This window comes from Betta splendens, chromosome 9, assembly GCF_900634795.4.
Source record: "Betta splendens chromosome 9, fBetSpl5.4, whole genome shotgun sequence".
Classification (NCBI taxonomy): domain Eukaryota; kingdom Metazoa; phylum Chordata; class Actinopteri; order Anabantiformes; family Osphronemidae; genus Betta; species Betta splendens.
The window spans coordinates 13406078-13419598 of record NC_040889.2 but is presented as its reverse complement, the minus strand read 5'-3'; the positions used below and the strand labels follow the sequence as shown (position 1 = coordinate 13419598).

The window sequence follows — 13521 nt, the reverse complement described above, 5'->3', positions numbered from 1 at the left end:
AGCTCAGCCTCCTATTTATGGTTCAGTTGACTGACTGCATTGACAAACAGCAAGAACAGTTGTTCAAGAGGAAGGACTAGACGGGAAGTGTAGAAAGGATGAAATGGTTACACAGTGTAACGATTTCAGCTAACCACTTCTTGCTCTGTTCAGTTGAGTTCAAGGTACATTAGCGAGTCTGTATCAGTATGAGACTTGACTCTAACCTGCTGATTAAGAATGGACCTGCTGCTCCAGGACAAAGCTCACCCCAACAAGCATGAGCGATAACATCAACCCATTAGCTTCCTGATAATAACCTGAATTTCAGCCATTAAACATAAACTTGGACTTGGCACAAAGGAAGCAGTTTTATTATTGAACCAGTTCGAAGGCAGTTTGATTCAGTTACACTCAAACCATCAGTGATTAAAGTCACAGGTCAGATGCAGGTGGAGCTGAAATAAGGCAGACAGGAAAATCAATCAAAGAATAGCAGCATTGGCACAAATGACTCATTCAGCTGCTAAACATCTGGATTCACTTAGGGAACTTAGCGGTGTGCTGATCCTCCCTTCTTTGTGAACATTCAGGGAAACTGGTGTCAGCAACGTTAGATAACAACTCAGAGCGAACATAAATCAAGTTCATGTTTGTCTGCTCAAGTCTGTGTTCAGCATAACCAGCTTCTTGTTAGCTCTGTCTCTGCCATGAAAAGGCCAAGACAACCCCAATATGTGAGGCCACAGTCCCAACCAGTCGCTGGTCCTTCAGGTAAACCGGGTTAAAGGAACCAGAAGCTGACAGATGTTGAGTGTGTTGTGTTTGCATCTACTCATGTTTTTATTAGTTTAAAGTAGTTCATTGTTACTGTTGATGCATGGTTTAGCTTCAGAGAACAGCACCCTTAACCCAGTACCTTAACCCACACGTCAGCTAACACACCTGAACCGTGGACCAGCAGCGCCCCCTGGAGGTCACCAGGTTACATTAAACCAGATGGAAATCAGGATCCCAGTGCATCTGCTGCTACACACTCTACCCTCAGTTCTAGGACACGAGGTTGTGATCCAAGTAATGTGTGGTCTGAAGTAAATGCTCCTGTGCAGTTAGCGAGAGTGGACCTACAGTGGTTCTCATTCAATCAGGTCATGTTTATCCCAAAAGTTTGGTTCAATTCATGTCTTTGGCAACTTGACTGACTTTCAGCAACCATCTAAATGCTCCTATTCAATGATGGAGTAGATAGTGACTGGCTACCAACGAGCTACCGGTCTGCCCTTGTCTGGTGAGCCCATCATCAGGGCCTGAGTCCTTTATTTTGATTAAATGGCAGCTGTTAGCTGTTAGGTTTTCATTGCATTACATCTGTATTCAAAGCTGAACCTTTTTCCAGACTGGACCAGGTCCAACAAAGTACCTGACATTTAGAGCAGTGTTAGGTCCAGCTGAGTCCCAGTCCTGGAGTCATAATGACTTCATCTAAATCCTGGTCCTCCTGTCGTTCTAGCAGCCTCTGCTCCTCCAGCAGTGACACCAGAGAGTCTCTCTGCTCCACCACCTCCAGCATCTCCTCCAGGATCAGACGCTCCTCAGTGAGCTGCCACTCCTCCTTCAGGTGGTCTACAGACAACACAGGAGACGTAGGGTCACAACGAGCAACCGAGTGCAGACCACGGTGAAGCCTCCGTCTTTACCGTCCACTGCCATCCGCTCCCTGAGCTCCTGCTGCAGTCGACTCTGTCTGTCCTCTAACTCCAGCTCTCGTGCGCTGAAAGGCAGCACAGATCAGAATCTGACCAAGATTCTGGTCCAGCTTGGATTGTAGCTCAGCAACTCACAATATAATGAGCTCAGACTCGTATCGAACCAAAGAGTTCTTCTGCTGAACCAACTGGAACCAGTGCTGCATCAGAGCTGGATTATCCAGTTTCCCCAGTCCTACGGGGACACACAGTTGGTTGATTAGCCAGTGCTCATGGTCTTCTTTTAGCTTTAATGCTAACTGACCGTCCCTGCTTCAGAATGAGGCTTTTATTAGCTGTCCTGCACTGAACCTTAAGCTGTGTGGCGAGAGGAACGAACCTCCCAGGAGAAGGTCGACGTCTTGGCAGTCGGTGGAGTCACCCCAGTAGTCTGAAAGAAACAGATGAGTTCATGTGCATTGATGCTTAGAAAGTGCTTGGGCTCTTTTGCTCAGTGTGTTCACAGAAGCAGTGCTTAATCTGACAGAGACCAATCGACTGCCCCAGTTCACGTCTGATGACCGAACGTCATTCTTTCGTCATGAGAACAATGGGCAGCACACATTTCTCAGGTCAAACTGAAAGACATGAACAGATTTGTACCAGCTTCTCCTCTCAGTGCTTTCTCCACCATCACTCCTCTCTTCTCTAGCTGCCTCTGCTTCTCCTCCACCTGCTGCAGCTGTCTCTGGATCATCTGAAGAAAAAACACAGCATGACCTTCCAGTTCTTCACCTGGACTCCTCCGGTATTTCGTCGAGCACCCTCACCTGAGCCTTGTGGAGCCTCTTCAGCTGGTCCTGTTTAGCCTGTCTTCGAGCGGCTCTCTGCACCCGTCTGGTGATTTGGGCGTCCAAATTGTCTTCCTCCTCCTGACCCCCTTGGAACAGCGTCTCCTTCACACTCAAACTGGAAGGCTCCCTTGGCTGCACAAGGACCCCCAAGACCTCCGTGGGACAGGAGGACTGTCCGTCTGAGTCGTGGAAGTGGTCCTTCCTCATAGAGCATCTCTGGGGACACCAATGGCCATGTCAGTAGATGAACAGCAGATGCTGGACGGGAGCTAAGACGCCAACTGGATAAAGTCAGACTACCACTATTCTGCTCAGTACCTTGATGGCGTACGCTCGTTTGAAAGCCAGAGCGTGAGGAACATACGCAGCCTGAGACGAAAACGAGTGAGAACTTCATCAGACAATTTCTAACAGCTGGCAGATTCTCAAATTAAAGCCATGTTTCGCAGACAACATCCTTTGGGGTTTGGGGAAAAGACCTGGTTTCTAATTATGTCATTTCAAACCTACTAAAACCACGGCTTGTTTCTGAATCTAGAACCGCGGATACCTCCTGGTTCTCCTCCTCCTCCTTTATTGTAACTCTCTGAATTTCAGACATGAGGTCAACCAGCTCCACACGCAGCTGAAACATTAGACAGACAGGTTAGCTGAGTGCGAGGAGACCGCCGCCTCTATTCTAAGCTTGGAGAACGCAGTTTTAAAAAAAACCACAGCTGCTTCTCTGCATAGTTGATGTCATTAGCAGAGCTATTAAAGGCACATTGAACTCACGTTGTTTCTGGGTTCCACTGAACATCTCTGCAGCAACGTGGAGGAATCCAGATCAGAATCTTCAGTCAGACGCGTGTGCTCTGAAAGCAGAAAATACTGTTAGTGCATCATCACGACACTGAGTTGTTGCAGTGTTGATTTATTTGATCGTCACCTGACTCTCGTACTGTGAGCCGGTCTGAGCTTGAAGCTGAGGTTCCGCCCCTGCGGTTCTTCTCCTTCCTGTGTCCTGGAAAAACTGTTCTCCACAGAGCCCGGGGCCCACCCTCTTCCATCTCCACTGGTCTGAGAGCCTTGAGCTGAAGGAGGAGTGCAGCACCCCCACCCTGCAGAGCGGGGAGGCTGCAGGTTCCTCTAGGTTTCCCCCCTCCCACCTCCCAGTCCTCCACCCTTCCATCCTGCTGTGGGAGGTGCGTCTTCTGTGACTGTATGGGGCTGACATCATGGATGGAGCCCCTTTCTTGGGGGACGTGTTTCTGGGAAGCTGTGGGTGGGGGTGAGTCCTTGTCCACCTCGTGGGTGGAGTCAGGGCTGGTGAGATAGGAGGCAGTGCTGGGCGTGAGGCCAGTGGGAGAAGTGTCCGATAAAGGAAAAGGCTGCAGGTTGGAGGTGGAGCCAGATTCCACAGGTGTGTCGGGATTCTTAACGTCACCTCCTGCCGCTGACGAAAAGCTTCGGGAGGCAAGAAGACAAAACTCTTCCTCCTCTGTGCGTGTGGTGCCAGAAAGGCAGAAAGAGAAGCAAGAAGGGCCCAGTCAGCGCCGGAGTAACTATAGCAATGTCACACGTAACATTCAGAAATCAAATAAGGTACTGTCACCAAGTCACATAGTCACCCTGTCACACAGTCACTAGGTCACGGAGTAACCCCGTCACACAGTCACCCTGTCACACAGTCATCCTGTCACACAGTCACCCTGTCACACAGTCACTCCGTCACCTCCGCACCCACCATCGCTGGACTCCGGCTCTTCATCTTCCTCCTCATTGCACCTCAAGGGGAGCTGCAGTGTTTTGCTCCATGCACTTTTGTGTGAGGTCACATGGCTTCGACCCCCTCTTCCTCCCTCCTCATCCTCAGTCCCTGAACTGAAATAAGAGCAGATGATAAACAGCCATGACTGATGCTGCATCTGTTCATGTAAAGTCAAACACATGTTCACATTTACGTGCAGAAAAACTTTTGACCGTGATTTTTTTTAATGAGTCCATTGGTCAAACAGTAGAACAGCACCAGAGAACACAATGGACACCAACAGAAAGCATAAGATGAAAAATGGACCCGGTACCAATGATGAGACCCGGATGGGCCGGTACTGTATCTACCTCACACCTCGTCATCTCTAACCCTTCACTCTCTATTAAGCTTCCACACGGACCAGGTCTAACCTGGACCTGTGGCTGTGGTTCTGGTCCGGGCTCAGGTTGAACCGGTTGAGGACTTCCTCCGAGACCTCCTCCGGCTCCTCCTGCAGGTCCGTCGACACCTGTGTCGAGCTGCGTCGGTAGTTTTCCAGCTCGATTCGCTCGGGCCTCGCAGTCATCATAGAAACCGCTGCAAACACACCAACACAGTCGCACACACACACAGACACACACACAGACACACACACACACACACTGAAGCCAACATTGATTCTAGTTTAAGATGTGCTCAGTGTGAACCAAGGACCAGACTGAAGGGAGCTCACCTGAGGAGCGACGGTCGACTGAGATCAGCGAGTTGGAGGAGGAGACGGAGAAATCTGAACCTGCAGACGCCTGCAAACAGAAAGTGAACAACTGGACCTCCACAGAACCACAAACGTCACATTCCTGCTCATGAGCTAGTGCTGCAAGTGATTAAAGCCAGAAGCCAGAACCAAGATTTAACAGCACCTCTGTGATCCCCAGCACCTGAAATGATCCACACCTGTTCGGGACAGTACCAGCTCCACCCGCAACCACCTAACGAACTCAGAACCACTGGCACAGGCACGATGAGCCTGAACGGTGGGACCGGTTCTGTTACTGACCAGAAGCAGGTCCTGTCCAGGTTCAAGTCTAGAACCCAGTTCAGTTTTTACATCAGCAGCTTCAGTGTGAGGAAACGTTTTTACCACTGATGTTCGATGGGAAGCGGCTCCGTCGCACGGCGTCGGCCTTTTCCTCACAGCCGGAGCATCCAGGCGATCGTTGTGGTGCTGAAGACAGAAGAACCTCCCTGAGCAAAGACACAACATCAGGCCAGATGTTTATATATGGACATGCAGGAGGTTTCCCGCCTTCTCTCCAACCCACTGGCTGCTAATAGGACAAACAAACAGAGATGTGGTTTGTCCTGGAGCTCCACGGCACAGTACTCGCTCTGTGGGCGAGCGAGGCTGGCGGCTCTAACGGAGCGTTCGCAGCCCAGTCCAGGGGTCACATGACGGCATCATGAGCTTCTAACTAGAACAGATGGGGAGCAGCGTGAAATCACAAAGGTCAGCCCCTCCTCCCTCCAGCCTGACTCCACCCAGCTACACCTGCCCCCCACGTCCGCCCACTCACCGCTGTGGTGGTCGTAGGTGTATGCGGCCGGGCGGAGGGAGCTGCTGCAGTGATCACACTGGAAACAGCTGCGATGGAAGAACAACCCCTCGGCGCTGAGACGCTCCATCACATAAACTCTCTTCTTACAGAAGAAGCACATGTCACTGCTGCCCACAGCGACCTGGAGAGGAGTAAACACACATCAGCGCTGGCCCAGAGGAACAGCGCTACACTGGTCACAGCACAATGACACAAAGACGTTACGCTCTGAAGTTATTGTAATTCATTTGTGCTGGTTCGAGTTCTCTCTGAATTTTCCAGGCTGTGGCTAAGAAACGAATGCCGTTTACGATGAGTCCAGCATCTCCTGAAGCTGCAGAGTCAGCAAACACGTGGAGCTTGGGAGTTTGTTTATTACAGCTGCAGCAATCGGCAACAATCCAGCGATTCACGCAAAGCCACTTGTTGATCTGCAGACTCATCACATGAGTCACTGTCACCCAAAGAATGTTTGCTGAACTGCAGCCTCACTTAACCCTGAACATGGGGGTTTGGGTCTAGGGCGTCCACAGACCCAACGGGTCACAGGCTGGTACCTGCTCATCACTGTCCATAGACTGAGACTTGATCTTCTCTTTAAACCGAAAACTCATCTGTTCCTGTAGAAGAGTGCGTTTCTTCTGACAAACAGAAAACAGAATCAGGACCAGTCGTTAGATCTACAGCAGGGGCGTCGAAGTCGGGCCTCTTGGCTGGTTCTCCATCTCCCTGCTCCAGCTTGTACTGGCCACCATCAAATTAGGGCTCAGTCCATCAACAGCTGGAAAAAACACCTTTTCATCGGACCAAGGTGATCAGCAGAGATAGATGGAGAACCAGAAGCACACCGGACCTTGAGGACCAGTTTGAGGTCAAAGAAGGAGGACTGAAAACTAAAACTGAACGAGGGTTTTCTATGGGTTTGTCTCAGGGCTCTACACACTACCAACATGTACCGGTCTCCATGGCAATGCGGGGACAGCAGTGTCCGTAGACTCTGAAGGAGGAGACGAGCTAGATATCAGCTCCCCCTGCTGGTCAAAGACGGAGTCACGGTTGTGTTTAAGCAGTGATCAGACTGATACTGATGAAATAACATGCATCAAACTAGTCCCACCTGGCGACGTAAGGACGCAGAAGAAGAACTCCTGCAGGTGGACAAGCTCTCGTCCAGCTTTGCTTGGAGCTGGTTCGCCATCAGACGGACTCTGGACCCGCCCATGCACACCTGGCTGGCAACATCATCACCCAGGTCACATGACTGTAAAAGGCATGTGTTCACACAAGACACCAAGGATTTGCCCCTTTTTTATGGCCAGAATTTAATAAAGCATTAATTATTTTTTACTACTTTTATGGAGCCTTGTATTTCTGTTTTTTTGTCTCACCTCCTGTTCTGGACTTCGACTAGTTTTCCTCTTCTTACCTGCAGCTTCTCTCTGGTCCTGTCCAGGCAGAAACAACTGGATGAGTCAGAACTGTGTCAGTAGTTGAAAACTGTTGGCAAGTACCTTTGGGTTTCTTTTCCTAGAGGGACTGTGGCCCAGTCTGCTGAGCAGGGAGGCTGGAGTGATGAGTGCTGATCTCAGGTCAGCATTATGACACAATCCACCTGGAAGATGCAGACACTGCATTTGACTGACCTGAGGACTTTACTGTGGGCTAACACCAGTCTGCACCGGCTCCACATCCTACCTGCTGGAGGGGGCGAGTCTTTGAGCAGCTGGTAGAACTGACTCAGGTACATCACCATCGACAGAGAATCTGGTTCTTCCACTGACAGCATCTCTTCTACCGTCATCAGAGGAGAAATCCCAAACTCTTGCTCAGCCACATCGAAACCCAGACGAGTGTTGTCTTCCACCAAAGTCTCATCGAGAGATTCGAAGTCTCTGAGGGTTAAGAGCAACAATTGATTATTACATACATCTGTAAAACAATGATACTGTCAATCTGCTGATATACTTGTATTAGAGGCCATATTCTGCTTTTCAATTTTCACAGAATTGCTCGCTTTTTCAAAACACAGGAAAGAGCAACGGTTTTAGAGTCGCTAATGATCTTCTCTTAGCTTTAGACAATGGTCTAGTTTCATCCATTTGTTACCTCTAGGCTGGACTACTGTAACTCCTTACTCATAGGATGTCCTAACAGCTCCTTAAAAAGCCTACTTAGCTTATTAAAAATGCTGCAGCCAGAGTTCTGATGGGACTTAGAAAGAGAGATCACATTTCTCCTACATTAGCTTCTCTGCACTGGCTGCCTGTAAAATGTAGGATAGACTTTAAATTCTCCTACACACTTAATGAAAAGCTCCTTCTCATCTTAAAGACCTCATAGTTCCTTATGCTCCTAGCAGAACGTTTCATTCTCAGAGCACTGGGCTACTTGTGGTTCATAGAGTCTTTAAATGTAGAACGGGAAGCAGAGCTTTTAGCTACCAAGCTCCTCTCCTCTGGAACCTCCTCCTCCTTTCCTCTCCAATGTTGCGGTTAAATTGTAAGTAAAGGCTTGCTGTATGTGGGATCTATTGGGTTTAGTTGTGTAAGGTCTTAAACATCAGAGGTCTGAAATTTAACTTGATGTCATTAATCAATTCAAAAGTTAAAACTCTAAAATCAACAGAGTAAGGCCTTAACATGTCATTATTCAGCCTACAGGGTTGTACAGGGTTACCATAATGCATCACAGGTACTGGGAGAATCATTGTGGTTCACGCTACAGCTTTGTATCAATTACATGAGATCTGGTCGGTATCTGTGAATCAAAGCGCAGAGAGCGAGGCCGCTCCTCCAGGACGATGTTAAGTCACCAATGGCGACACCACGGTAACCACAGGTCTGCTGCTGACACCAGCTCAGCAGCTGATTCGACTGAGAGAAGGACTCTGAGAAAGAGCAGAGACAGGACTTCAGTGTTCCCCTGATATTTAGAGATCAGCAGAAACACAGGGGGCACAGTCACAGCTCACCGAAGTTCAAACTCACCCCGTCTGAGGAACCGGGGTGATCGTACGGTACCACGGTCTGAGGTTGGCCCCGCCTCCTCACCTGTGTCCACCAGGTGTCTCACCTGCAGACACGAGCCCCAATCAGCCACACAGTTCAGGACAAGATGTAGATTTTAATCATCGTAAACTTGTTGTTTTTCATTTGGACCGTCCACAAGCTGCTCAGATTGTCTGCCGCTGTTCATCAGCATATCTCCTCACTCTGAACAGTGGATCCAGCTCTGGAGCTCTGAGCTACAAACCAGTGACTTCTGTGAACTGTCCCACCTGATCCACTTGATCGGCACCACACAGGCACATCCCAACCCACATTACCCTTCAGAACTTCCCCTGCTCAAACCTCTATTATGAGACTTGAGGAACTCATGGAGTGATTGAGAATGTGTGTCCAGCAAAGCAGGAGCTGGTCAAGTGTTTTGGTAGTTGTCCCCATCATAACATTGCCCAGTTTCTGCCCCACTGATTTTAACAGAACCACATGATGAAGAAAACAATGTCTTATCTGAGCTGTGTGTTAACAGTCCAGGGGTCAGGACATTGTTTGTTGTACCTGAGCAGGAGTGATGCTCAGAGGGCTGACATTCAGGTATCTGGTTGCTGGATCCACAGAGAACAGGTTGACGTTCCGCTGCATGTTCTCCGGCGTCGCCTGAGGGAGGAGACGGTACAGACTCTCTCTGAAAGACGTACAAGTCGTGAGATGGGGACATAGAGAAGAGAGACCTAGTGTGATCCGAGCCTCCTCACCTCTCCGCCAGGACATCTAGAGCAGCCCCCCCCCGAGCCCAGCGTCGGATCATCCAGGCCGAGTCCAGAGCAGCCAGAAAGCCCCGAGCCACACCTGTCCCCATTGGCCAGAAGGGCTGAAGAGAGGCACACGGGTTTGTCGAAAGAAGCCAATGCAACTGCATGTCTCACCACCTGCAGCCTGTCTCACCTCCAGCAGGCTGTCCCCCACCAGTGTGACCAGCAGCTGGTGTCCGCGGCGCTGGCGGACCATGGCAGCGTTTTCAGAGGCGTACATACAGGTGAAGTCGAACATGGCCACGTCCGGCTGCCCATACTGGTTCATGGCAAAGTCCAGAGAGGGCAGCTGGTGACTGGTGGAGAAGCCGGCGGCCTCGCGGGCGTACGCCTGCAGTGCATCTTGGTCCACGTTTCCCCGAGACAGAAGCTGCTCTGTCTCGGCAAAGTCCTGATGGAGATAAAATGTGTGTGACCCGGACTGAGACGGGACGTGCTCCAGTCCAAAGGTTCTGTTGGTTTACCTGCAGGATGACACCTTTGTCCAACAGACTCTGCTTCTTGGCCGTCATCACAAAGTAGTGTGTGTCGTCTTTATAATACACGATGTTCTCCAGGTCGATGCCTGAAACGGCCACAACAGAAAGAACACAAGTCACTTTACTTGAAGTCCTCTGCCAGCGACAACCACTGCTCATCCTGGTACCGGTTTCCTGCCGCAGGTCCTGGAAGAACCTCTGGTTGAAGATGAACGCCACACCACTAATCTCCTCCACTTTGGCCTCCGCAGTCGTGTTCCGGTTCTTAAAGTTGGCCGTGATGGCGATGGCCAGCTTCCCCCTGAACTCTTTACGCCGGAAGCCTGTTCAGAAGACAAAGCTCAGCCTCGGCTCGGCTCTGGGTCCATGTTCGGGCGACTTCTGGGCTGAGCTGAGCTCTACGGGACGTCTCACCTGGCAGGGTGTTCCTGCGTCCGTCTGCGCCAATGATGACGTCAAACTCCAGCTGACTGACCGGGTGGGACTTGGGCATCACCTCCACCCTGAAGCCGACCTCTGCACAGGTAGACCAATAGTGAGAGAGGCATAGTTAACGTAGGAGCGGACTGCTGATTGAGGAACGTCGCTCTCACTGCGTCGGTGCTGGTCTTCTGGTGGATCCACAAGGTTTTTAAACTCCACACCGACATGGACTTCAACGCCCAGCAGCAAGGCAACCTTCAGCAGGACCAGCTGCAGCTGACGGATACCTGCAGAGAGGAAACCCGTTGGCCACAGGATGGTGCTCTCACCCACAAATACCAATACCGTCCCAGACCTACTGATGTGGTCGATGGAACCGGCGCAGAACTTCCCATAGAACTTTTTGGCCCCAAGGCCCCGCAGGTCATAGATGGTGAAAGGCCACAGGTGCAGTACATTGTTCCTAGAGAATGAGTCCCTCTTCTCTAGCAGCACCACCCGAGCGCCCATAAAGCTCAGCTCCACTGCTGTCCTCAGACCACAGGGTCCCGCCCCAATCACCACACACTGAAAGACAAGAAGACTGATCAGCTGATCAAACACACACCTGTGGCTGTGGCTCTGATCCGCATGGCTGCATACTGTGATGCTGTTGCAGGCCCGGGCCCTCAGGTTCTCCTGCTGAGCCGCCCTTCGGTCCAGTTTAGTCCACAGAGCATTGGCCTTCCAGTAGTTAAGGCGCTGTTTGATTGGCCGATACAACGGCCTTTCAGCGGCGCTGCGGTCCAGATGCAGATGCTCACACAGCTGGCTGAAGGCACGCAGCACCGCCCTGCAGGTCACTGCTGACACAAACTCATCAAACAGATCCTGAGCCCGGCCTTCTGCAGACGCATCTGCCATGGTGGTCCATGAGAGTATCACCTCTGAGAGACTCCAGACCACGTCCTGACACCTGAGGGGAGACAAGAAACAGAGCCGGCTGGAAAACATCAGCAGATGGGGGGGCTGCACGTCTGCACGTCCACCTCTGAGACTGACTGACTTCACTGCAGCCACGTGTCGGAACGTTACACAACCTTTTCTCTGCACAATAACAAAATTAGACCTTTGCCTTGTTGGCTCTACACCAAAGTTTGTGATAATTAGTTTCACATTCAGGCACAAACTCAATGACTTGAGTTGATTCTTCTCGCATTCACTTGTTATTATGTTTATTCATTAGTTCACTGACCCCTGTTAACAACCCGCCCCGGACGCCGTCTGGACGGTCGACCCACAGGGGTTCGTGCTCTGCGGGGAAGGAGTCCGAGCTTCGTCAGTGCGAGCGATGGTTCTGCTGCTCGCGCACTGCCGCACAGCCAAGACCGCTGGCTGCTCCGTCTGATCCTCCAGCACCAAAGCACCTGGTAAACTGGTTGGCAGCCGATTACCGCTGATCCCCGGTCAGTCTGACGCGTCGCGGCTTAACGCAGTGACTAAGATGTTTAGTCCCGGTTGGTGCATATTAATGGAAGGTTTCAGGTTTCTCACCGTCTGAGTCCAGTTCATAATAACACTCCATGTAACCATTTACGACCAGGCAGCTGGTGCCAATAATGCAGGTGCGTTTAAATGACCCCGTGGTAGGTGGGACAAAAAGTGGCGCTGTCTGAACTAGTGATGGAGTCACTGATCAGCATCACTCTGAGGGAGGAGGCTCCTGGTTTTAGTGATATTCCTCAGATGGTAGTTGGTAGAAAAGGATGATGTTGTAAAGGAGAGATGTGGTCATAACCTGAAGCGACATGATGTCATCCAAAGGAACAATCTGATCGGTAATGTGTCTTTGACTTTCAGGTCCAAATGTGATAATGGGTTTGTCTAGAACATGACACCAGAACCTCCATGCATTAAACAATGAAGCATGAATCCGTCTTTAACATTCTCTCCAGCTGTAACGTTACAAAGACGTCTCTGTGTTGAAGTCACACGATGTTGGTGAGCAAAACAAAGAGGCTCAATCAGCACCGAACCATGAGCACCAAGCACCAATCACATACACACACTCTGTAACAACAGAACTGTTGGACAAGACGCCACACAAGCAGAAGGAGCATTTACATTTCTGCTACTTACATAAATTACAAGAAAGAAAACAAAATAGAGTTAAAAGATAAAGCAAAGCAGACGTTTAGTTCAGAACGTGTCAACACCTCAAGTGGTGGACTAAAGACCGGTTCTGGTCCTGAGCCTCAGTAATAAACTGAATGGTGTGTTAGTTTTCTTCGTGCCTTCTGAGAATCTAAACCTCTGACGACCTGACGCTCGCCTTCAGAAACACAAACAACAACAGTCTGAACCACTTTTCGAAACATTAACACTAACACTCAGCGCAGTGTTACTCACGTCTCAGAGCCTCGGCTGCTGCTCAGCTTCACGCTCAGACACTAATCCACTTTACTCACGTCTGTCAGTCAGCACCACCAAGCCAAGCCTCCACGTCCACTCGAGACAAGCCAAGCCTCCACGTCCACCCTGACTAACCCTCGGTGCTCCACATCCACCCTGACCAAGCCTGTTCTGCAGGTCAGAGGCCTCAGACATAGACACGCCACCACAAACAGGGAGAACGGCACATTCCCCAAAAATGTGACTGTGCCTCATGCAGTTGTGTCAGAATGACAGAAAGGAAACAAAGACACAGACAGCAGAGAGACTCACACTTGTCAGAGGTCAATGAGGGGGAGGGGGCTGCCTGTTAGATACACCGACCCTAATCCACAGAGAGTTAACAAGCTTAATGGGAGGAGATCAGATTCACACTGAGCCATGAGCCACTGGAGGCGCCACTGCAGGCTGAAGCTGAAGCCAGAGAGACAACAATGATGAACAGACCACTCATGAACACATGCTGTCAGTCACATTTATTACTAAAGCGTATTTATTTTCATCAAATTATTGGGAAACAAATTACAATT

General features: G+C 50.3%; 1 protein-coding gene across 9 annotated transcripts; it reads right to left on the bottom strand.

Moving 5' to 3' along the window:
* Positions 1-331: 331 nt before the first annotated feature.
* Positions 332-13340, bottom strand: LOC114862396 (protein-methionine sulfoxide oxidase mical3a-like). 9 transcript variants are annotated; one of them, XM_055511862.1, is made up of 34 exons: positions 12950-13243; positions 11796-12872; positions 11204-11516; positions 10921-11128; positions 10732-10848; positions 10553-10654; positions 10306-10461; positions 10124-10224; positions 9793-10050; positions 9603-9718; positions 9406-9532; positions 8833-8917; positions 8585-8732; positions 7541-7737; positions 7357-7457; positions 7234-7290; positions 6963-7106; positions 6802-6879; positions 6403-6486; positions 5825-5987; positions 5392-5495; positions 4984-5053; positions 4682-4847; positions 4245-4381; positions 3447-3998; positions 3293-3372; positions 3069-3143; positions 2837-2887; positions 2495-2734; positions 2328-2421; positions 2065-2115; positions 1821-1920; positions 1677-1750; positions 332-1602 (listed from the first exon to the last, which is right to left on the bottom strand). In XM_055511862.1, the coding sequence occupies exons 3-34, from the start codon at positions 11462-11464 to the stop codon at positions 1418-1420; spliced, it is 4482 nt and encodes a 1493-aa protein (XP_055367837.1). In that variant the 5' UTR covers positions 11465-11516; positions 11796-12872; positions 12950-13243; the 3' UTR covers positions 332-1417. The 9 variants fall into 9 exon arrangements, with proteins under 9 accessions (XP_055367837.1, XP_055367840.1, XP_055367841.1 ...); XM_055511865.1 differs by lacking the exons at positions 11796-12872; positions 12950-13243 and adding an exon at positions 13265-13340; XM_055511866.1 differs by having other exon boundaries at positions 6802-6876; positions 11796-13243.
* Between the last annotated feature and the right edge of the window lie 181 nt (positions 13341-13521).

Excerpts from the sequence above, each read along its gene's own strand:
- LOC114862396 (XM_055511865.1), bottom strand. The coding sequence starts at position 11,464 with ATGGCAGATGCGTCTGCAGAAGGCCGGGCTCAGGATCTGTTTGATGAG. Across the intron at positions 10,655-10,731 it reads AGAAGACCAGCACCGACGCA|AGGTCGGCTTCAGGGTGGAG; the intron begins GTGAGAGCGACG and ends CTACCTGTGCAG. Across the intron at positions 3,999-4,244 it reads AGAGCCGGAGTCCAGCGATG|AGGAGGAAGAGTTTTGTCTT; the intron begins GTGGGTGCGGAG and ends CCACACGCACAG.